Genomic DNA, 24,245 nt, shown 5'->3' with positions numbered 1-24,245 from the left:
TTGACAAATAGTTAAAATATATATTTTTAAATAAAGGCTTATAAAATTATGATTTAGACACAAATATAAACTTCAAAGAGACTTGAAATTGAGTGCATGCGGTAGAAAATACCAAAAGGCAGGCCAATATTCACAATAGCAGCCCACATGGTGAACTTGTAGAATTTTGTCTCAAGGTAGTGGTCAAACTGAGGACGCGCACCAAATGCAGGCATGATCCAGAGCTGTCAGTACAAAGACAAAAGAGACATGATCAAGATATTAACAGAGCAACGAAGACTCACCAACAAAGTGAAACCCAGATAAGTGAACCGTTCGAGTGGTCAAGTCAAAGTTGAATGCAGTGGAACTTACAATGATGTTACCAAGCAGTAAAAAGGTACAGACTTCCTTCAGTACCCGTCTCTTCCAACTGAGCCCCTGTCGAGTCGCAGCCGGGCCCTCTTCGTACTCGGGAACAACGCTCATCTCTCCGTTACATTGGCATGCTTGAGCATTCGTGTGCAGTGCTGCCTCCTGTATCACGTGGAAGGGCTCCCGATGAAGGCCCTCTATGATGAAATAGTTCTGCAGTCCAAGCTCGACCACGGTCAGCAGAGCACAGGCCAGGTTGAGGCCATTCAAGTAGCCGTCAGCTCCGGTTGCCACCACAGCCACAATAGTGAAGTAACTGATAATGAACTGTCCAAGAGACGCTCCGATCAGCAGCCCCACATCCAGGGTGCGTGAGGGGTTCTTCGCCGCTATGTGTTCCCTATGGTCGATCCTGTAGATGGTGCAGCCAACCACCACCGAGACAGACATCAGGCTTACTATCACTATATTCATTGTGAAGTAAATCGACAGTGCAAGTTTGATCTGCTCCTCGTCGTCTTTCAATACATAAACCTCATACACTATGAAGACTGCCAGACTTGCCACTACCATGAGAATCCCTGATATAGGTCCAAGGAGATAGACGTTCTTGACTCGAAATGTGACTTTGTGGCCGGGGACGTGGGCAACCACATAGCGGCCAACGTTTTTCCACATGACATAGGCTATAGCGGAGGCAAAGAGACTGTACTCAATGTTGAAGGGATACAGGTAGTAGTAGGCCGCTTTGAAGACTTTACATGCAGAGTGACTACAAGTGCACTTGTAATCTCCATAACTTGCTGAAAAAAGGGGAGGGGGGGGGGGGGGAGAGAGATTTAGCTGTAATCTTTTTTTAAATCAGTGCTACCAGTTAAGAAACTGCCACAAAATTAATAATAATGTTTCCTTACCTCTTAAATGGTCGCCTGTGCCATTTCCTATGTCAGGAATATCAGTTTGATGAATCAATTCTTCAGTGACTGCAGCCATCCACAGCACCAAGTTAGTAGAGATAGTCAGAGTAAGACCACACCTTACAAGAGGGGGAACATGAGTCCACAGCTATGAACACTTCAACTGTATATCCAGGGTTTGATTTGTAAAATAGTACAGTACACAATGTGTATAGCATCGCTAGTGTGCATTTTGAGCTTGTAGATTGCCAATTTGCCATTTTTGAATTAGAAATAATTTAAAAAATGTGGGACATTTGCACAAAATAGGGGCACCAGGGTTAATGTGGTTAACATACATTTTTAATTACATTCTTAAACTGTCAAATGCATGTCAGTCTACATTTCCCAAAAGGAAATGGTTGTATTTAACTCAGTCTGACCAGAAGCAGGGCTAAAACATTAAAATGAATTACCAGAGGGGGATATCAAAAGCAGAGACACGGATCCACTCTCCAACAAATCGAACCCTGTGTAAATCCCTCAGAATTTCAAGCTAATAATTACAGACTTGCTTCCGGGAACGTGTCTGAAAAATAGTTTAAACCACATGCACCCTAGAGTCCAATTCTGGGCGCTGCACGTCATGATTTCCAGTCTCGCGTTGCCAGACTGTTGCCTCTCGCAATTTTCAAATGCTTCCGTCATACAGTCTGGAGAAATGGAAGCTCCATCATGACCAACTTGACACGAATTTATCCTAATATAAATCATCTAAGCATGATTGCTCTAGCCTGAAACTCAGCCTGAATTTTCATTTCGTTTCACTCAAATCGCCTGAACATAATTTTTTTATGTGGCTAGCGATTCAGGGGCTGGAGCCAGGCTATGATTGCTCCATAGCAGAAATAGAAAAAAAATTAAAGATATTTTGAAATATATTTGTGAACGGAAATGGCAGCTTTCTTACTCAGACTTTGGGAGGTGTAGTTCCAGACGCTATCATTCGGAGATTGTGGAATAGTTATCTGGCTACGCGAGACTATGATTTACAACATTCAGCAAGAATAGCGAATCTGCAAGTAGATTGGCTATTTCTGTCAAAGAGATGAATTGCCAAGTACAGACCTCTAGGCCCTAGGGTTTAAGTACCGGTAGTTAAAGCCCCAGCTGATATCTGCTGCCCACGTCATACAGTGAGAAGTGTAGTTTTATAGTGAGCATTAGTGATATTAGAAATATAAAGTTTAAAAGGGTTCCTTAAAGATGGGGTAAAAATGCTTTCAAAAGATGAGATTACCGAGTAAAATTTGTATGCAGCTGTACACAGTCCTTTGCATGAACCCATAGGAAGTACGTCTGAAAAGCAAAAAGGTTTGTGTTAATTTCCCCAATTGAGACCAACATCCTGCAGTCAGAATGACAGTCATGTTCTTACAATGTTGTTACAGAATGTAATTTCCTCAGCTGCACCAACCTGAACAAATAAGAACACAACTTGTATTACTGGGAAGGCAACCTTCACGGGAGAATCACAATGGAGGTAGCCCACGTAGTAGGCAATCTTAAATATGTCCATCATCAAACTCAGAAGGCCAAAAAGTACGAGTCCAACTGCAAAACAATGGTAAACAGCCATTAATTCCCATAAATATACACAGCAGGCCTGAGTGTGTCTTAATGGACACAAAAGGGTCCATAGCAATAGCAATTCTTCTGCGAAAGCTACAAGCTTGATGGTCAGCTATTTTTGGCTAAGAGATTTGGTGTAGAGGGGCTAAAAAGCCTGTTCAAAGTATAGATTTTAGGTGGTAAACACTCTATGGTTACTTTACTGCAAGTGATGATTTTCCTCAGAGTTAAACTGTATTGGACAGTGCAGTTCTCATTTGAAGCCAAACTACCAGTACTGCTCTACATCTCATGAATCTTTTCAGACTACAAAGGGTAACCCAGAACATTCCATAACCTGAAACTTTACAGAACCAGTGAATGTTTTTTGTAGCTGATCTACAACCTCAGCACATCACAACGTGCAAAGTTGTGAGCTTGTAGATCTGTCATTTTGCCATTTTAGAACGAAATGTGAAGTTAAATAAATTCATATGAGAACTCAGGGTAACACCTCCTGAGCAGGGTCCAGATTATATTCTGGAAATAAATCCAGTAGTCAAAAAGAACCATAAAAAGTAGAGATGTACCGATATAGTTTTTCCCTACCCAATACAGATTGCGATACCCACAACTTGCGTGTCGGCCTATACGACCCATTTGGTTCCATTTTGTACAGTCTGAGTTATGAGGGTCCTTTAAATTAAAAAGTTTGAGAACCACTGATCTAGATCTAGGAATAAATAAAAATACCATTAATAATTTTTTATGTGCAGCTCCAAGTTAGTAAAATGATCATGTAAATGGTATAGTAAGAGTCTAAAACGGCAACATCAACTGAAGCAATCAAAATATCATCATGTGATGAATTACATGGTATCGGAATGGCATAGACTCAGATACCAGTATTTTAGGCAGCATTGGCAGTGGCTCTCAGTATCGGTAAACAACTCTAAATGCTCAATCAGAGATTGCCGAATGCACTTTAATGACTCAAGAGATTCAGGGTTTGCCAAAAGCACTTTTTGACTAGTTGCACTTTATCAAGGGAATGTGCGCAATATCTGTTTTGTGGGTGTTTCATGGTGTTTTTCCTTTTCGTATGTGAACGTGTCTCTTATTTGTATGCAGCTGTGACTGTCCAAGACAAATTTCTCCCAAGGGAGACAAATAAAGACAACCTTGAACCTTGAAAGGACCACTTCACCACTTTTCAACGTATCTTCAGATAATTGGTCCTCACTAATGTTCATGATAAAATAGCACCGTTTTTTCCCTAAAAGTCTGTCTCATAGGAGGGCTGTGGACAGTTCTGAAACCCATCCACCAGTGACATCGTTAAGCAGTTTTTTTTCCAACAAGATTCTTTCAAAAAATATTTTGATTTTTATTATCATGAGAACGATGGCTTCCATTTTCGTATTGCAACTTTTCAGGAATAGAAGGCCTGTAGTTTCTAATAGCTTAGATTCCCCATCGATGAGGTCACTTGGTGGACGAGTTTCTAAACTGCCCATAGCCTTGCTATGAGACACGGATCGAGTAGAAAGAAATTGTGCTATTTTATCATGAACATTAGTGAGGACCAATTATATGAAGATAACTTGAAAAGTGGTGAGTGAAGTGGTCCTTTAATAAAAAAAGACCCCCTCACCTCTGAGCCACACAGGTCCGGCGTGGGGGTCATCGTGTGTCGCTTCGTTCTTTCGGTGAGTGAAGGCCATGTAGAACAGCATCCAGAGGATGGTCAGCAGTAGGAGAATGATGAGGAAGATCTGCCGGTGGACGGCTGTGATGGCCACGCTGTTGAAAGCACTGCCGGTGACCAGGGCACAGCCCAGGATCAGGGTGTTGACACAGATGATGCCCGACAGCAGCCAGCCACCACCGGTGTGTGCCCTCTCCACTATGTCACATTCCGGACTGGTTGACTTCGGTACTTCCAAGTGCTGAATGTTGTCCATTTCGGCCGCAGTTTCAATGTTGGATGGGTGGGCCATGTAAGATGAAAGTGAGTTGTTGGATGTGCATAGGACCATTTGTCCTGAAGATGAAAGTGAGTTGTTGGATGTGCATAGGACCATTTGACCTGAAGACAGGAAGTTGGATAAATGTTGAGAATCTTGAGATCCAGTTTCACTGTTGTTGCACGAGTGGGCTATATGATGAGCTGCATTTTCAATGTTGGATAGGTGGGCCATATGGGCTGAATTTTCAATGTTGGATAGGTGGGCCATAGGAGTTGCAGTTCCAGTGTTGGATGAGTGGGCCTCTTCAACTTCCTTGTCATTCTCAGGTGTCTTTCTGAAAAACAAAAGTGTCCAAAATACATTGATAACAATAATTAAAGCCAAACTAAAATATGTTTTACTCTTAAGTACCGGTACACAAGATGTAACAAAGTACAACCTTGAAGCTTGAACATTGAATAAAGTCAGCTGCAGATGATCACAATTGGCCATGTATGATGATGCAGCTATTTGATGCCATCAAATAAATTAGGCCATGTTTTGTCTAAAGCTGATATGCTGATATAATGTATCCATGGCAACACAGTCATTTTAAGGCAAGTCATATTTAGGCAGAAATTGTTTTTGAATGTATAACAAGCATTCTGACAACATTTAGGCAGATATAAAATAAATAAAGGCAGATAAACAGTACTCTAGGCAAAGTGAGTTTGCCTAAAGAAAATTAAAAAATCTAGAATGAGTAGGCCTACTTAGGTAGGGCTAGTGATTTTACATTTACAAATGCATGAAAAGCTTAAAAATATAGACAATTATGCCATTAGGCTAAAGAAATGTTTGGGGGCGCACACACACAACTTTAGAGACAAATGTCTCCCTCGGGAGACAAAATAAAGTAAACCTTGAACCTTGAGCAAACAGACCAGGCTGACATTAAAAACAAAATATACAGCAACATCTTACTTGTAGAAGAGTAGAGTGCAGTTCTGCATCACCTCTCGAGCTTTACGTTTTAGATTCATTGATTTCATTCAAACGACTGCAAATTGTATGGATTAATAAACAAAGCGTCCAAGATGTAAGATATAGAAATAGGTTTGACGTCGAGTGTAGGCCTATTTATTTGAGGTAAGCCTATTTACGATGAAGTTAAAATGTTAAAATGCCATCCGAGTGTAATACGGTTCCCACACGTAAACTTGACGCAACCTATGGTTCACAGCAAAACAGATGCGACCAATCAACTAATTAGGCTAGTGGGCAGGCAGTTCGCAACCGGGATTCAGTGGACCCCTTTAGGCCAGTCAATCGATCTATTTGACCCAAAATAAATGGCAAAATTAATCATTCAAGGTTTTTTTTTTTTTATCATCCTTAGGCTCATATTAAAAATAGAGTAGGCCTATTATATAAATTGTGGATCATGGTAAATGCAAGGGTTGGAAGTTGGAGTAGGCCTAACATTAAAAACATATAAGCAAAGATAATCTAATTTAAGAATGTAATGTGTCAAACTAGGGGTTTTTCATGATTCTGAATCCATTCCAAGCATTATTTTGCAAAAACACTCCTTGGGCTAAATTAGGCCAAAGACACTTGCCCAAATGTAATGAGGTCAGCACATTTGGGCAAGTGGCTATGGCATAATTTATACAAAATATTATATATTATTATTTATTTTACATTTAATATTTGATTTTAATCAGTTTTAGAACCCATCTGCAAAACAAAGGGAAAACAGCGCTCAGTCAACACAGTCTGTATGTGTGTCACTCATTCCTAATATTTGGTGCCATTTCAGCCTAGTAACGTTTTCAAAACAATTTTTTTTTTTACAGGTTCTTTTTTAAAGAGGACATGTTCAGATGTTATATTTGTCCAGCATTATCCAATGCAAATATCCATTGATATTTGTAACTGAAGCTGAAAAAACATGCGAGGAATATGGCATTTTAGCATATACCTCTACTCAAATCAAAGGGATTCTTTTATATTTATTTCACTCTGAGGTACAAATATATATATATTTGTTCCTATGGTGGATTTTTTTTCTCTTTAATAGTAGGCCTATAAGCTTTTTGGAATTAGTGTTTTTGCTTATTTTACACAAGCTGTATTATGACCTGGGGACACAAATTTCACAGAATACTAGGAATGACCCATGTACTGTATCATGTAAGACAAACCAGCAAGATGTATGCAAACACACTGCTCTGGTTGCTCTGTGTTGGCCAAGAATAAGGGGCACGGTCACATTGCACTTTTATTCTACCTATGATGGATTCTGCCAATGCATTTCAATGGAAAAGGAGCGTTTTTCCTGCAGAAATCTGCAGCAAAACGCTCCATTCCCATTGAAATGCATAGGCAGAATCTGCCCTCAGGTAGAATAAAAGTGTGGTGTGACTGTGCCCGTAGACAGCATTTCGTTAGAAGAAGGCCGGTGCACACCTCAAAGGTTGGTGACAGGTGCGTAGGACAAATGTGCAAATGTTCAGAAGGGGAAGCTGGTCCCACAACCTACTTTGAATCACGGGTGGACATGAAATTTACAAACAGCAGCTTTAAAAAACCTTGCTTGCTGTGCACTGTTGTGGAAAAGGTAAATGTTTTACCGGTGACCTGGCTAATAAAGCTGAGTGTTTGACAGACCTCATCAACTTTACACTAAAGAAACCTGTGTGCACTCGTGATGGTCACAAGCATGGAAACAAAGGTCACATTAACTTTCCTTCAGTCAGCCAGAAACACTCAAGATGCTGAAAATGCCAGACATGCTCCTTCTCCTCTGCCTTTTTGGGGCAACTGATGCCTTGTACAAGCAGTGGATCCCCGATACAAACTATGAGAATAGGTTCAACTGGGATACAGGGTTTGTTCCATGCGCCAAGAATGGAGTTCACTTCTTAGCCCAGACAAAAGTCTCTATCTATGTGGAGACTATTCACTCTGTACTTGCACTGAGGTTGCCACTTGATGGTGAATTCATCTTTAACTCGAAGGCTGGATTTTACATCGGGGGCAGTCAAGAGGAACCTGGCTGTGGACCGGGTGGCTTAATCAAGTTCAACGTCTCCGAAAATGTTAAGTGGTTCAACCCAACTCTGTGGCAGGTGGCCGCATCGCTGGATGACTTGGAGAAGAGACGTTTCCTGTTCGCTGTCCATGAGGAGACAGTCCCCTGCCAGTATGATGATGTGGTGTTCAAAGCTAAATCGTCATTCAGAGTGGATACTACGTCCAGCTACGCTTCCATCCCTGTCCAAACGGTGTCTGTTCTGGGCAAAACATTTAGTAGTGACGATGAGTTCTCCCGATACCTTGGTTCAAACTCTGGTCGATTGCAGTTCCAGGGATCATCAGTTGTCAGTGTAGGAAATCCAGGATGCAGTGATTCGTCTGGCTGTGACTGTGGGAATTCTGCAAAACATGACATGATCTGTAGCAGTGTGACAAGTCCAACTGTGACCTGCAAGAAGCCTCTACAGCCTGCAGGACATTGCCATGCTGTGTGTGGTGCCATTGTCACTGTCTATTATGCAGATGGTTTCAACCTGGAAGCTTACAGACAACGGCTGCAGCACCTATTTCTCGTTAAACCATCATACAAATCTATCCAGCTGGGAATGTCCAAGATCTTCAAGTCACAACGACTTATGGGCATCATTCCTTTCGGAAGCTCAGCTGAGATTCAGATTGTGATTCTGGATGGGGAGACCGGTCAGCAGGCAGGTTCGATTGCAGAAGCTCTGGCTCGTGATATTCTGAAGGATGTCCATTCCGACGGCTCTCACCTGGGCATTGCTGGGGCAGAATTCCAAGCCTCCTCTGGCAGTAGCAGCGACGATAGGCCAGGATCTAGTGCTGGGGTGGCGGTTGGAGCTGTGTTTGGGGTTCTAATTGTATTGACACTCATTGTCGTCATGGCCATTCTGATTCGGAAAGGGGTTGTCCACGTGCCAAAGGTTGTCATGCCCTCAATGCCGTCGCTACCATCGCTGAGCAGGTTTAAAAATAATAGTGATGTTGGGGACCTTGGCGGACCTCTCGACCGTGGCTTTGAAAATCCAATGTTTGACAAGCCCACGCTGATGCCTGCTGAGTCCACTCTCTACACAACTGAAGCTAATCATTCAATCTCCATGACTCAGTCAGGTGTGCACTTTGTAAACCCAGTTTATGACAATGAAACAGATTTCAATGCCTGACACTTGCTGCAGTGCACAGATGCCACTGATTCCGGGAATACCTTGACTTTTTATTGAAGAGATAATCATTTCTTGATCTCTTTATGACTTTATGACCCATAACTTTATGATTTATTTTATGACAAATGATTGCTTGATGTACTACAAATACAGTAGTTGCATTTCTGATACTATACTTTAACCAGATGAGTGAAACTGTAACCTTTTCAATTAGTCTACAACTGCTTAAATTGTTGGATAATTTACACAGGCACAATACATTGGAATAAATAGCAATTGCCTTTACTTCATCAACATTATAAAAAAGGAAATATTACTGTTATAAAAAAACTCTTAAAAAGTTGTAACAAAAAACTATCCATATGCTCAGAGTCAATATCTTCTACTCACACATTGGAAATAAAAATTGCATAAGCTATATAAAGACATATATTCCCTATATATCTACATAAATGCACATATGAGCCTGAATATGGAATATATGTGCAGCATAGGCTATATTCTGCATATACTTGCCATATATTGGCATAATATGTTAACATATTTAAAATAAAACCATAGCACCACCATTAGCCATTTCATGTCACGCGCCCCCTAGAAGGCACTCGCGCACCACAAGGGGTGCACGCACCACAGTTTGGGAACCACTGTTCTACTGGATATAAAACGTGTATTTATGATTTTACTATTTCACTACTTTTCATTACAAATCTTCCATGGTGCATATTATGGTTGTATGACATGCAGCTAAGGACAACGAGGATCATTAACATTAACTATGTTGTTGTAGAGATTAGAGAAACCATGTTGTCCTTCTTTGAGAGCCAGACAGTGGCATACAGGGGCTCCATGAAATGAGCCTTGTATTCATGAAGCAGAGTCATTATCCCAGTCACATTATAGAAGGCAACTGAGCCTGCTTCAAAGTCAATGTATAACCCGACCCTTGTGATCTCAGTGACTTCCAACGGTGTCTCGACACCAGCATGCCAAGCGGAGAAACCTCGCCGGTTTCTCCCCAGGCACCAGGAAAAATCATTCCCAGTGATGCAGCTGCTGCTTTGCTCTAGCTTTCGGTCAATGCTCTTGTAGGTGACGCCCACGTGCGCCCCTTCCCCGACCAGCTCCACTTCTATATAGCGTCTCCCCAGGTAGACACTCTCTGAGGTCATGGCCTGCCGCCAGTACTCAAAACGAGCAGGGTTGTCCGGATAGCTGTGCTGCCAGGGGCTCGTGTTTGTCACCTTTCTGTTGTCCTCTGTCAGTCGCAGGAAGTGATGGGTGGTGTCTGGGTCAAAGGTCAAACGGCTTTTATCTGCAGTGGAAAAACTGTCTGTCATGCAAAGAAACCTTGTATCTCCATATTTCATGATTCGTTGTTATTCCCACAATACATTTTAAATCAATGCCCTATTTTATACTTAATCGTATGACAGTGTTGCAAAACGCAGTGAAAATAGCTGATGATCATGCGATGCGTAAGTGGTTAAGTCTGTTTGTAAATGTTATAAAATATTTAACCAATGAAAGTATTAAGTAGACTTATTTGGCAAAGAATATTCAAAAGTGATGAATTATTTGACTTCCCCTTACATTTCAAAAAGTCCTCCCGTATGTCAGGGTGTGGCAGGGATGAAGGCTGAGATTCTGTCGTTGGGGCATTGATGATGGTTTTAATACCTAATGTACACATAAAAGACAGATTACTCTTCATATACAACCAACACTTTTGGAAATAAGATTGCAGGAACCAGCTGGAGAATTTACAGAATGGCATATCATGGTTCCGTAATCCACAATGACCTAGATTGGGATCAACTCCATTTGCAGTTTTCTGATCTGGTAGAATGAGCAGATCCTACAAGATGGTCTGTGCTCTAAAAAACTATTCTCCGCTGAAACCAGAGGCATTATAGTGGCAAGGCCTACCCATAAACGTCAAATGGTATGAATCCAACACGTTTCTCAAAGTACTTCATGGAATACTTCGCTTAGTATGTCCCTAACCCTATAGAGGCATTAAAAACAAGACGTCACGTCTTTCCAGTCCAGTTTCAGCCTTTTATTTGTGTAAGGTCCAGGAAGTTGCCTGCTTCCACTCTGCATGCGTGATGCGTTTTCATCTCTTGCAGACTTGAGACGTCTTGTGTATGATGTTTTCTTTCAAATACCATAATTTTAAGCCTCCGGTACAATAATTCAACATTTCCCATCTGGAAACACTGGTGCAGGGGAATCCACACATTTCAGCGCAAGACCCAAAAGATACAATATACAATACATTTACAAATCTATTTTACTCATGACTCATAAAAAGGGTCTGTGAGTGACTATAGTGTACAACCCACCATTTTTACAGATCTTCAGTTTTTCCATGTAGCAGGAACGGATGTGGTCACACAGCTCCTGTGTGGCGTCTGCCACCACACTGCAGAAGGAGGCCTGGTGGTCCGTGAGGCTGACGTACCAACCAGGCAGACACACATCCACCATTCCTTTTCTCCAATGCGAGTACTTCTACAAGAACAGTGAAAACAACATACAGTAGATGCAATGTATACAGTAACTTGGTGAAGAATCCGGATTTCTTATTATCGTTGCCATCGGGCAGAAGCCTCCTTTCTGCATATTCTAACTTTTCGTGTTTTTTTGTAAATAAATGCCCTACTTGATCCTACTACAGCAGCGTCACACAAAAGTAGCTGATCTACAAGCTTGTAGATCTGCTACTTTTGTTATTTTTTAATTTGAATCCTGAAAAATAACAGTTTTGGGTTTTTCCACCCGACAGAGACAATAGCCGATATTTGGTGATAGAAAACATCTTGTGATTAACCACTTTCAATTTACAATTTACAATTTAGGCATTTAGCAGACGCTCTTAATCCAGAGCGATTTACATTAAGCAAGAACAAAAAAAGCATGGGAATACATCACATTTCACCCTGGCATCCCTATGGCATGTCATCAGGGCAAGATTTTAGAAAGACATTTTCAAATAATGCTCTAAAATAGCAGATGCACAAGCTGGCAATGCATCGCCAGATCATACTGTGACTCTTACATCGCTCACATTGTGGCACGTTGTGAGCTTGTAGATCTTATATTTTGAAACTGTTAGAATAGGCCAGGGCTAAACTGAGGTCATCCACCACTGACTTTTTCCACAAAGCGATCGGAAGGATTTTCCACAGACATGCCTACGCGCTGTATACACATTCAACACGATAAAACCCAAAATAAACCCAGAGAATGTTGTGTACTCTTTCCCACACATCAGATCATATACAGTAGAGTGTTTTGGGCTTTTCCAAGCACATACAGTACTGTGTATATTGTCGTGTTCCCTTTTCACCTCCAGGAAGTCGACGTCGGTCTTGTTCCTCGCCAGCTTCTCCATACGGGCCGCGGTTTTCTTCAACTCGGCTCTCTTCTGTTCCAGATGTGCCTGTATGCCCTCCGCCTGCCTGAGAGCCCGTCTCCTTTCACACTCCAGCTCCTCCACTACCCCCCTCCTGGCCTCTTCCACAGCTGTCTGCAGCGTGGCGAACTGCTGCTCCACCACACTGAGAATCCCTGCAACAGAAGTCTGAACACTGAAAAAGTCAAGTGACAATATGAAAGCAGCATGTGAGGGTGACAAAGTCCTACATGATGTGTCATTTCTTTAGGTATGTCATAGGCACAGATTGTCCCATTTCTTCTTCCAAAATATTCAGAAAATGATTTTCTAGTTCAAGTGTTTAAGATACTGTACCTCTATTGCTACATTATTACTTTGAAGTTTGCAAATTGCCTTCTCAGCTGCTGAGATGGTCTTGACAACCTCAGCTTGTTTCTCCTGCAGGTCCATCTACACACAATTGAGCACAAACAGAAAGAGATATTAGATCAGTCTGTCAAACAAGAATGTGCGCATTAAAGGAGTGTTTGTGTTCTTTGTGCTAGACATCATCAGCCCTTAAATAGATTAATTGATTAATTGATTAACATTAATTAATGTCAATCATTACTAATTGAATACTCAGTCCTGTGTGTACTGTATGTCATGTGATTTGTACACGTAATTTGTACACGTGTAGACACACATGAATGAATAGTTTATTTTATGTGTGTGTGTGTGTATGTATGTATGTATGTATGTGCGTGCATGCGTGTGTGCCTGTGTGTGCCTGTGTGTGTGTGTGTGTGTGTGTGTGTGTGTGTGTGTGTATGTATGTGCGTGCGTGTGTGTGTGTGTGTGTGTGTGTGTGTGTGTTTATAACCTCAAACTGTCTTCGAGTGTCCCCTACAGATGCAGTCGTGTGCTCCTTGTGCCCCTGGACGTCACACTCCTGGCAGACGCAGCATTCGTCCAGCAGACAGAAGAGATCCAGGGGAAGCCGGTGGACTTCACACGTACGACACTCTATATCAGGAAGGGGCTCCACCAGACGGTGATTCTGGAATTTGGTTTTCTCCAGGTGGGGTCTGAGATGGGCTCCGCAGTACGACACCAGGCAGGTTAGGCAGGACTTCAGGGCTCTACTGGGGCTCTCGATGCAGGAATCACACAGCACATCTGTGCTCGCCGTGTCCGAGGAACAGGCCACAGATGGGCCTGTGCTGCTGTTTACATCTCCTGTGTCCTCATTTCCTTGGGAGTTGTCTTGGGTTTCAGAGAGCGGTGTGTTCCGTTCCGTGCTCGCTTCGTCTGTACCAGGAGTCTCCATGTCTGAGGGTGATCAGCTATAGTTTCGCGTCAGATCGAGGTGACTCTCTTCTCACAGAAGCTATGAAGTGGTATAGTATGGGGTTAGAGCTAGACTGTACACATAATCTGCTGGACTCCTTCCTGTCTCTGTCTGTACAGAGTAGACACAAGAAAGGCCTCTTGTGAGCACACAAGGGAAGAATTACGAACCACGCCTAAGAGCACTATATTTGACTCAGCCACGTGACAGCCAGCCTAAAATGTTCTCTTATTTCACTCCACCCCCATTTTCCTCCTCTGTATCCAACCTCATTTAGCTGAAGATAAAAGTTTACCCAGTTCACAGAAGATCAGGGGAGGAAATGACTAGTGCACAACACATGACCCAGCCTGGTACAGGAATGAATGAGATCTCTGTAAGCAACACTGTAAAATCATCAGAGTTAGTTTAACACAGAGAGTGTACAAATGCAACTAAATGGACCCATTTGGTTCCATTTGTACACTTTCTGATTTCAATGAAAACTAAGTACTGATATGTTTCTGTATAGTCATTTGCTTTACCTTGACATTTCATAATAACATTTATATTTATGGAAGGATGATAAGAATAGGTCTTGTCTTAGAAGGCCATGAATTTGTTTTGAAAATGAGTGTTGAATGTGCTATGCTGCAGAGTTCCTGACACATATCCAAGCTGACATTGGGATATGACCTGAGAAAGTGCCAAACAACTTGTAGGGGGAAGCTGACAGTGTTTCCTGTTGATAACTTAGCTACGATGGAATTATCAGAGCCATGGCATTTTCAGACAGTAGCGCTTCCTGACTTCATCTCTTGCGATGCGTAGTGAGCATCAATAAAGATTGTGTAATCTGTGTGAGCAGCCGGTACAGGCTGGTTGAGGATGCCAAAACAAGCGTTCACTTGGTACAAGCAGGACATGTAAATAGAAAGATGGATATCCTGGCTTAATGTGAACAGGTAGTGACCAAGACAATACTTTCACTGATCCAAATAATAATAGTCTGGAAACAGTAAAAACAGGCACATTTGGTTGTTGTTGGTTTGGTTATTAATTATTCTAATAGAATACAGCATTTGAATTAGTAAAATGTATTAAGCAAAACCTTTCACTTTGAAAATATGATTTTTACTTTTTCTGATATAACTTGAGACATTATCATCATATACAACCCTATAGGGCATGAACTGGACAGGCACAATACAATACCTTCACATGCCATATTTTATGTATTGTAAATTATGTATTTCACATAGTAAGTAGGCTATTGTACATTTACACAAAGATAATTCAAGACATGTCTCTACATAAAATTGGCCAAGTTTGACAGCGAGCCAAGCTTCCTTTGACCTGGCTTACTGTATGTAAACATGTACAGACAAATCAAAATAAATGGATATTGGTACAATGCCAGGCCAAAGCTATTTCCTAGAATGTTTGACAGAAGCAATTGTTGAGCTCATTGTTAAACAATGTATCAATACATTATTTTAAAAAACTAAACAAATTTAAGCAAATGCACTGGCACAAGGAACACAGGCACAAAGGGGTGGTACCCCACAGGGGCAAATGTTTAAAGGGACACAGACCCCCAAATCTATGTTAATTATGCCACATGGCATACAAAGACCCTGCACCACTACATTGAACTCTCACAATATGCATTCAGTTCATTCATTCGTGCATGCATGCATTCATGCAGTGCAGGAGGCCCTATAGCCCTAACCCTATACATTCTATGATGCTACGATTGAGACAATACAATACATCTTCATTCTTCAGTGCTTCCCCTGAATCAAACTAGCCTAGTCTAGACTTTAGCTCAGGCTTCCTCTGGTTTCCATTAAGAACAGCCTTTCTCCCTGGCTTACCACAGCATTACCAGGGAACTGAGGGATGGTGCAGTAAGGCACGGAGGTGTCCATTATATTCGCTCCACAGCACGGCAGTGATAAGCGCCCAGCAGGACCATCAGCTAACATCATCTGTATAGTAAAAGTGGTTTGTGGGAATACAAGCATATGAATGTACGTACAGTATGATGTTTTACATGGGGTGCATATAGACATACTGTACTAACAGTCCGAAAACACCGTCAAGGGGTTAGGGGGGCGGTTACAACTAACCCGTGGCTCCCGACATGCGTGGCAGGTTAAAACTAACCCATGATTTCTAACCCATGACTTCCTGTGAGGTTAGGTTTAGGGTTTGAGTTTTGAGTAGGGTGTCGGACTAATGCCTGTCGGACTGTTAGTACATCAGACCAAACACATGCCACTGCTTTAGGGGTGAATGTACCATGTTGCGTATGCCTTGTTTTATGGCAGAGATAAGCCTGATTTATACCAAAATAGCCAATCGACAAGCCGACAACACATGTATGTGCATGCATAAAGTGAGTGTCAAAGTGAGTATAACGTCGTTTAATGCAATCACAACTTTTCTGTTTGGATGTATGGGCTGTCAAGGCCAGGAAGTAGTTTTTTTGCCACTCAGTAAGCGTTCCCGCATAATTTCGGGTATGATGATGATTTCCCGTGCATAACCTCTACTGTCGGCTCATAGATCACCTATATTCATCACGCGACACAAGCATTAATTAGGCAATAGAGTAGGCTACGGAACAGTGTGGATCAGCTCCAACTGTGTCTTTATTTAGAAACATTTCTATTTAGACATTTATCTTCATTTGTTTTTCTTTATGAAAATGATAATGAAAAATTGCACAGTGTTGTCTTGTGTCTGTTGGTATTTGTGAAAAAAGAATTGAATGCACTCATGTCAAAGCAAATTCCTATGTGTGTAATGTGTATACACAATGGCAAATAATCTGAATCTGAATCTGAAAATCATCAAAACTCACAGTTCTGTATCTTCTATACAGTCTGGGTCCTCAAGAGTCTCCAGACGTTTTTGACAGGCATCCAGGATCTTCTTCCTGGGTCCTAGGGGGATGTGGATGCTCTTGAGATCCTCATCTGAGCACAGCAGCAAAGACTCGAGGTCTATCTTCTCCCTTCTGAAGATGGAGAGGAACTCCGTCATGCTCTGGGTGGCAAGGAAGACCTCCAAGGGGCTTGTCTCGGGTTCGTCATCCCCATCCAGCCCCAGGTCCACGTCGTCCCAGGGCAACTCCTGCACATTCCTCTCCTGCAGGCTGTGTGCGCTGCCAATGCTGTCTTCATCCATGCTAGCGAGGTGCTGTAGCCTGCTGCGCAATCGCACATTACCGCCTGGCTGATCCGTGTCCACCACACTGGATCCATTCTTGGAACCAATTCCAAACAACCCTCCACTCACATAGTTCCTCCGAAAAACCATGGTGCCCAGACCCGGCCGGTTGAACAAAGAGTCATGGCCTGAGTCTGTGCTGATCTCAGAGTATTCCACATCGGGTGCGTGGTGAAGGTCTGGCTCGCTCATGGCACGGGATATGGCGTCGTCGTTGTCCCTGGAGAACATGTCGCGGACGTTGCGGCGGCCGCGGCCGTCCTTCGGGTTGACATAAGTGCCTTGCTTGAGGAACATGACGTCGTTGCCCAGCTGGAGGCCAGAGAGCGAGCGCACACTCTTCCTTCCATCTTCATAGATCTTAAACGTCCCGTCGCCACCTTGTTTCCTCTTTTCCAGCTTCTTCTGTATCTTGGTCTTCCCCCTGTTTGTGGCATGAAGAGTCTGACACGAGAGAAACGACACAGCAATCAGTCACAAGCAGCAACAACTAAATACCCCAATGCCGCTGACATGCCGCTGACAACTATAAAGTATACATGCATACGTAGTTTAATTAATATTTAATAATTATATAGATATTCCAGTGTTATGTTCTTAGCTTACATAATGTATGATTCATGATAACTACTTTTTATGTATGCATGTATGTATGTATGTATGTATGTAGGTAAATCGCTCTGGATAAAGAGCATCTGCTAAATGCCTAAATTGTAAATTGTAAAACGACTAGATGTGGAACTAGAAATATTGCGCTGTGGCTGTATGCCTTTGGCATCCAGTTGCCGTTTACATGTGTGTCTGTCCAGACTCATAATAGTATGTAATGAAGACTTCAAAGTAATGTAATCACTTAAGTCGTAACCTATATACTTTGTTGTATGACAAATAGTGGAAATAGCCGATCTACAAGCTCACAAAGTGTCGCAATGACACACTTGAGCTCGCAGTTTAAGATATTTTTTTAAATGTTTGAAAGTATTTGAAATGTAAAAAAAATAGGAGAAATGTCCTAAATGTCATGAAAATTGTCATATATAACGGCATGCCCCACATTTTTTAAAGCAGTTAAACGTGTTTTGTTAGGTCACAGTGACCATTACCTTTGACCACCTATTGCTAATCAGTTCATCCTTACGGCTAAGTGGACAGTTTTTTCCTGAGGGCCTCATAAAAACATTATGCCTCTGGACACGGCTGACAGCTGGCGGAGGCATAACAATGTTTTAGAGGTTAAAGAGAGGTGAGAGGTGGAACAAAACTGACCTGAGAATATGGCACGTTCATCGTAGCGGCATTGAGATGCTGCAGCTTGCGGCTCACAGAGCTGCTGGTGTAGCTGGAGTAGCTCATGGCGTCCGATACGGAGGCCTCCTTGTGGTACTCGCGCTCCATGCGCTTGTGGTGCTTCCTCTGCAGCTTGACACACTCTTTGATTCGCCGCTCGCCTTCGCGGAACGCCCGGTCCTTCAGCTTGCTGATGAGCTTGGGGTTCAGGGCGCTCTGCTTTGCCGCAATGTTGTCCAGGTAGCGGACGCAGTCCATGTGGTTCTTGGTGGCGGCCATGTCCAACGGCGTGTGGTAGTCGTTGTCCAGGCACCATATGTTGGCACCGAAAGACACCAGGAAGGACAGGCAGTTCTGGTGTCCATTGGCAGCTGCCAGGTGGAGTGGTGTGTTCCCCCATATGTCACACTTGTCAGGGTTCCCTCTGTGTGACATGAGGAAGCAGAGGTCAAACAACATTGTCTACATACTTATTTAATAAAGTTAAACAACAAATATACAACAAATGTCAATAAAGCTCATGTTCATATTGTTTCAGACTGTGCAAAAGGCAAACCCATCACAAATCAGTGATCCATATAGGCCTGTTATACCTGTTCCAAAGGCTAATTGTTAGCTTGGTGCAACATGAGCCAGTATAGGGATAGGGACATTCTTTTGTCCTCTATATCTAGAGATAAGCCTATATATAGCAGTCCACACATAACCCATTGATGAAACACCTGTTTTATCTCCAGCTTTTTAATAATAAACAATCAGTTTGCTTTCATGCATCAGGAAAATACAGAAGTCAGAAGTTACTCATAAATTACTCTAAATGGCACAGAACTGCTGATAGACAGAAGGGCCGTTTGACCTTACAAACGGTATTACTATTATTGTTAACTGTTGTTATCTGGATCCCACATACATTTATTCACATCCACTGTTGGCCAACAGCCCATGACCTAAGGGTTACCTCTTTTTGTGTCGCTGCTTGCCTGAAATATGACCACAGGATTGTCAGCTCTGACAACTACACTAGCTGTATCCATTTTCAGTGGTGGTTGCACTTTGTCGTACGACGGTGTCCCGTGCCAAAAAGATTGCTCATCTACCAGCTCACAACACGTCTCATCATGACGCATTGTGAGCTTGTAGATCAACTATTGCCAGTGCGCAACACTGATGTACAACAGAGCATAAATTAGGCATGACTCAGAAGCACAACCGAACCGTACATAAGTGGTGATGTCATGATGAATTCCTAGCAATGTTGTGGCACACTGTACATAGCTGGTATTGAGGAGGGAAGTCAAGTGTGTGGATCATTTTCACATTTCTGTGACAGAATATAAGATTATATGCAAGCCTACAGACAGTTGTTTCCTTGCTTCCACATGTTGTAATTAGCCTACTGTTCCACTGTGCATTAGCATTGTTCCACAATGTTATTCCACTGATTTACAGTGTCTCCTGACACTGTAAATTGTAGGCAACAGTTTAAAATGTAGAGGTTATAAAGTATTATATAACAGTGGGTCAGGGGTAGAGTTGCCGGTTGGGAACGGGAAGGTTCCCAATTTGAACCCGGGCTCCCCCTGAGTTCATGTCAAAGTGTCCTTGACCAAGACTCTGAACACCTAATTTCTCCCGATGAGCAGGTTGGTGCCTTGCATGGTTTCCTCCGCCATCGGTGTATAAATGTGTGTGTGAATGGGTCTATGTAAAGCGGCGCTATATAAATGCACCATTTTCTATTATGCAATGTATATGATAATATTATTGCAGCCTATCATTAGGAAAGCAAATGTTAGCAAAGTTTATAGACCTATGCATTTTAACCTTTCATAAAATGGTCTCTGTATTCTCCTTCTAAATTTATGAACAGAAGATGAATGTGTTATATACATGTTTACCTACATAGCTTCAGCACTCCATTACCGTGTAGAGACTATTCAATATTTTATGGGCTCCAGGTGAAGCCATTACAGAAGCCTGTGATATATTATTGATATGAATAACACTGCCGGGTTTTCACAGGGAACGTGTGCCATGCTAGCCCCACCAGAGCAACGATTACCACCCTCTTGCCTGCCGACCCTGATTTCACCCCTTGGAAGTTGGGACCTTTGGCCTGCACTGGGCCGGTAGCCAAAACACTGAATCGGGCACATTTGGTTACATTTGCATCCATTGTAGCCTCTCAGAACTCTGTATTTAGCCTTCAACAACTTTCAGACTATCATCAGTCTCCTAATCCCCTTGAAGGAGGTGGATATTCTTATTCTTGTCATAAGGAGCCAGTTGCACCACCTCACACTAAGTCCAGACTTAGCTTAGTTATACATAAAATGGCTTTAAGTTTAAAGTCAAGGCTTATGCATTAAAGCCATTTAAGCTATAACTAGGCTAAGTTTGAATTTAGTGTGAGGTACGTGGTGCAACCCCCTACAGTTGTATAAAATACATATAAAATACATATACTAAACAGCAGTATTAAGTTAAGTAAGTCTTTGGTTTATTCTCTTACCAATGGCAATATTTAATTTCCACAACACTAATACCCAATATATGCTCTGTTGTACAATTTACAAGCTCAAAGTATAAACCAGGCTTAAGACCTGGTGGTCCAGATAAATATTATGAGGGTTTTCTATGGTGATGGATTATATGTATCATATATTCTGTGAATTCAATGTCTGAAATATGAGCACTTTGTAAACAACAATTATCAGCAATTATCAGCATTTATGGCTGTGAAACGACGGGATAACACTATAAATAAGGCACAGTGGCGCCGCGGTGGTGCCACTGTGCCTTATTTAAAGTGTTATCCCGTCGTATGCGGGGGAGCATGTTGTCACGCCCGGTGTTTGTGCAAAACACGTGTATGCTTTCTAGGTATATACTGTACTCCTGCCAGCACCATTGATGTTACAACTGTAGTTGGTCCCTAAGTGCTGCTCTGTGGCTGCTGAGGATGGGTTAAATGCTAGGACAGATTTCCCCAAGGGGACAATAAACCAAAATCAAATCACATGTAGGTTAAAATACTTAAAATAATTTTAAATTCTATACACTTAATTGACATGGGTCCGACTCCTAGGGCTCTATAATTGATGCGCTTCTTTTTTCCATCTACACCAAATCGCTTTGTCAAAAGTAGCAGCTGGAGAAGCTCACAACGCGTCATGTTAGTAAGGGTGCACGCTAGTGTGCATGTATATAACAGAAGCACACTTAACACAAAGTTAGTTTCAATTTCCTTTCAATTTCAAAGTATTGATCGCATAGTAAATTCCGAATCATCCAAAATTTCTTCTTTATTTTCCTATAAAAGATGTCACTGAGAACAGTACACAGCCTTGCACACATGCCTCTCCTATATCATTCTGTTGTTTCATTTGAAATTCCCTTGACAGACTTATGTTTCTGTTCTATATGTAATGCAATATATCTGCCAAGTGCATCATGTTGAATCCATAAAGTTGTCATTTGGCCTTAAACTTATCTTGTCGTTATTTCCCTGGGGTTGGCTCCTGAAAGAATATGACACAATCTATCCATGTTTACATATAGTACTGCGATACATGCCATGTCAGGCTTTATTTGCGGAGGGATTTGCGTTATCGCAAAAATAATATAGTGTTCTTGGGAAGTACATGTCTTTGATGCTTTATTTACTTTTATTTCGTGGGAAATGAGGGTAACTTTTATTTCGTGGGAAATGAGGTAAACACAGGCCACTGATGCACTACAGACATCACAACAACCTACTTATAGGCAGTGGTGGAAAGCAACAAAATATATTTTATGTGTAGTTAAGTACAATTTTCAGATAATTTGACATTACCTTACAATACCTTCCGTATTTCCATTTTTTTAAGGCCTACTTGACTTATACCTCTACTCCACTATATCTCAGAGGCAAATATTGTACTTGTTACTCCACTACAATTATTTGGCAGCATTCAACAAGCTCACAATGCATGAAGCATTAGACGCAATACATCTGATATTTTGGAAAGTGAATTGTCTAAATTTGACAAATGTTTGTACTTTTATTCAGTAGCCTACTTTAAGTGTAAATGTAATGCCAATACCTTTGAACTTTTACTAAAGTTAAATTTTGAATACCGGCCTTTTACTTGCAAAAGGAATGTGAGTAGGCTACTTCCTCCATACAGAGTAGGCTTTACTCAGTTTACTGTATTGTAGGCTACTGTACTAGTTGTAGGCCATATGTGGCATAACTTGCATTCATGCACTGTGGAAGAATACCGGTATGTTTTATGTGAGATAACAACATAGCCTACAGTAGCCTAATGGCATGGTTGCGTGCACATTGCACTGCAAATGTGCATGCAACCATGCCATTAGAGTACTGTATTGCAAACACTGGGCAACAGCCTATAATGAGTCACTCCAATAGCTGTGGTCAATTAAGCCTGTTCATAATGAGGTCCATTTTTCTGGTTGGCAGGCAAACCAGGTCAGCCAGAAAATAAATTAAATTACTTTTGAGTGGTCCCCATAACTGTCCATATAGGCATATGGTATAAGCAGCATGGTCATAATGGTCTAGAATTTAGTGTTGTAAAACTCATTACAAACGAATTCGTTATGTAACTTTTAAAAGGGCTATACAGAAAGGAGCAAAACAGGTTACTAATCCACCACCATACTAGCTACCACCATACCCTATTAAGGCACAATTTTGAGACACTCCCCTAGCTGAACCTGATGATCTCTGCGGAAATGTCAGTAATGTTGTGGTAGTGGCGTGCATGGTTGTTGTGTCTGTCTGTGTTCTTAGTCTGTTCTTGTCACGTCAGAGTCCTACACATTTGATGCCGACTGCGGTGTGGACTCATCACCTTGGGAAAGGGTGACCTACATTGTTTGTGGTGTATTGTTACAAATAGCACAGCACAGGCGACGTTTCTGATTGCACTAAAAATAATGCAGCACACCCACGTAAGCGGCGTAAGCCTGCTACTTCCCGTCCATGCATTCATTGCATAATGATGTATTTTGTGAGCGATAGACGGTAGACCTCAAGTTAATACGCACCCCCTGCCAACGATCAGCCGCAGAGCCTCCAGGTTACCGTGATAGGCAGCCCATAACGTTGGTGTCATTCCATCTTCGTCCGGCGCATTAAGATCTCTCCGAGTCGCCTCTTTGAGCAGGTCCAGGTAGCCATCCCGGGCCGCTTTATGGTACCTGTCATTCATGGTACTGACTTAAAGGACGTTCGACCCCATTCCGTCCGGTCATCATCTTCATCTAGCCATGTAGCGGGCGGCCACCGACCGTCTGAAATGCTAACCTCCACCACTGCCACACCACAACAAGCGCGTCAACAGATAGTTGCAGAGCGCGTCGTCAGTATCCAGGGACACCGAAGATGCGCGCAGCGCACTGGATAGACAATGGTGCTCCCCCTGGCCAAATCAACCCGTGAATTATCTGGTGATTAAACAAAGAACAGTACAAAAAAGCGTAAATATACACACAGACATTACATTAGCAAGGCTGTTAACATAAAATAACATTATTAGTAGTAGTATTATTATACGAAAAACAATATGCCTACTTTACTGTTCAAATAGCCTTTGGAACAATACAAACGCAATTTTAGAGGAAGAGAGAGAATGCAAACACCCTCAGACAGATTCATAACCCACAGACAGAATGTTTGCCTTGCTTGCTAGCCCAATGGCCCTTTGAGAGGGTCTGCAGCACCTGATTTTCTTTACAAAACAAATATTCGAAGTAATTTAATATAAGCCAAAACATCTTTTCATAATGATTTGATATGGGAGTTCATTATTGCATTCATGGACTAATGAAATTAAGTCAATTGGGGGTCCATGGCATGAAAATAAATAAATAAATAAATAAGGTAACCCGTTAAAACTAGGAAAGCATCTATGTCATTGTAGCTTTTTGCTTTGGCTATTCAAAAATAGCAGATGTACAAGC

The 24,245-nt window shown here is 41.9% G+C and overlaps 4 protein-coding genes across 6 annotated transcripts; 1 reads left to right on the top strand and 3 right to left on the bottom strand.

The window, feature by feature from the left end:
• Positions 1-53: 53 nt before the first annotated feature.
• Positions 54-4,825, bottom strand: LOC308323380 (proton channel OTOP2-like; the record flags this gene model as incomplete). The annotated part of the gene is made up of 6 exons (XM_080775108.1): positions 54-224; positions 355-1,157; positions 1,269-1,390; positions 2,551-2,609; positions 2,728-2,864; positions 4,516-4,825. 6 exons carry the CDS (start codon positions 4,823-4,825, stop codon positions 54-56), a joined length of 1,602 nt encoding a protein of 533 aa, XP_080631234.1.
• A 2,762-nt stretch (positions 4,826-7,587) lies between these two features.
• On the top strand, positions 7,588-9,039 carry amn (amnion associated transmembrane protein; the record flags this gene model as incomplete). Its single annotated transcript, XM_080775311.1, has 1 exon — positions 7,588-9,039. The coding sequence occupies one exon, from the start codon at positions 7,588-7,590 to the stop codon at positions 9,037-9,039; it is 1,452 nt and encodes a 483-aa protein (XP_080631437.1).
• A 266-nt stretch (positions 9,040-9,305) lies between these two features.
• On the bottom strand, positions 9,306-13,906 carry LOC308324005 (tripartite motif-containing protein 16-like protein). Of its 3 annotated transcripts, none has more exons than XM_080775901.1 (6): positions 13,305-13,906; positions 12,797-12,892; positions 12,395-12,628; positions 11,388-11,556; positions 10,633-10,719; positions 9,306-10,372 (listed from the first exon to the last, which is right to left on the bottom strand). In XM_080775901.1, the coding sequence occupies exons 1-6, from the start codon at positions 13,749-13,751 to the stop codon at positions 9,816-9,818; spliced, it is 1,590 nt and encodes a 529-aa protein (XP_080632027.1). In that variant the 5' UTR covers positions 13,752-13,906; the 3' UTR covers positions 9,306-9,815. The 3 variants fall into 3 exon arrangements, with proteins under 3 accessions (XP_080632027.1, XP_080632028.1, XP_080632029.1); XM_080775902.1 differs by having other exon boundaries at positions 9,306-10,354; XM_080775903.1 differs by having other exon boundaries at positions 9,306-10,327.
• Positions 13,907-14,978: 1,072 nt separating this feature from the next.
• ush1ga (Usher syndrome 1Ga (autosomal recessive)) lies at positions 14,979-23,611 on the bottom strand. The gene is made up of 4 exons (XM_080775753.1): positions 23,331-23,611; positions 18,255-18,699; positions 16,621-17,432; positions 14,979-15,742 (listed from the first exon to the last, which is right to left on the bottom strand). Exons 1-4 carry the CDS (start codon positions 23,492-23,494, stop codon positions 15,739-15,741), a joined length of 1,425 nt encoding a protein of 474 aa, XP_080631879.1. The 5' UTR covers positions 23,495-23,611; the 3' UTR covers positions 14,979-15,738.
• Positions 23,612-24,245: the final 634 nt, after the last annotated feature.

This window comes from Protomyctophum bolini (genome assembly GCF_963924005.1).
Source record: "Protomyctophum bolini genome assembly, chromosome: 11".
In the NCBI taxonomy this organism is placed as follows: domain Eukaryota; kingdom Metazoa; phylum Chordata; class Actinopteri; order Myctophiformes; family Myctophidae; genus Protomyctophum; species Protomyctophum bolini.
The sequence above is the reverse complement of the archived record's forward strand: the minus strand, read 5'-3'. Positions and strand labels throughout refer to the sequence as shown.

Coding starts and splice junctions, on each gene's coding strand:
- ush1ga (XM_080775753.1), bottom strand. CDS start 23,494: ATGAATGACAGGTACCATAAAGCGGCCCGGGATGGCTACCTGGACCTG. Junction 18,700..23,330: donor CGGCTGATCGTTGGCAGGGG/GTGCGTATTAAC, acceptor CATGTCACACAG/AGGGAACCCTGACAAGTGTG. Junction 17,433..18,254: donor TGAACGTGCCATATTCTCAG/GTCAGTTTTGTT, acceptor CTCTCGTGTCAG/ACTCTTCATGCCACAAACAG.
- LOC308324005 (XM_080775901.1), bottom strand. CDS start 13,751: ATGGAGACTCCTGGTACAGACGAAGCGAGCACGGAACGGAACACACCG. Junction 12,629..12,796: donor GTAATAATGTAGCAATAGAG/GTACAGTATCTT, acceptor TTCAGTGTTCAG/ACTTCTGTTGCAGGGATTCT. Junction 10,373..10,632: donor ACGGGAGGACTTTTTGAAAT/GTAAGGGGAAGT, acceptor TTTGCATGACAG/ACAGTTTTTCCACTGCAGAT.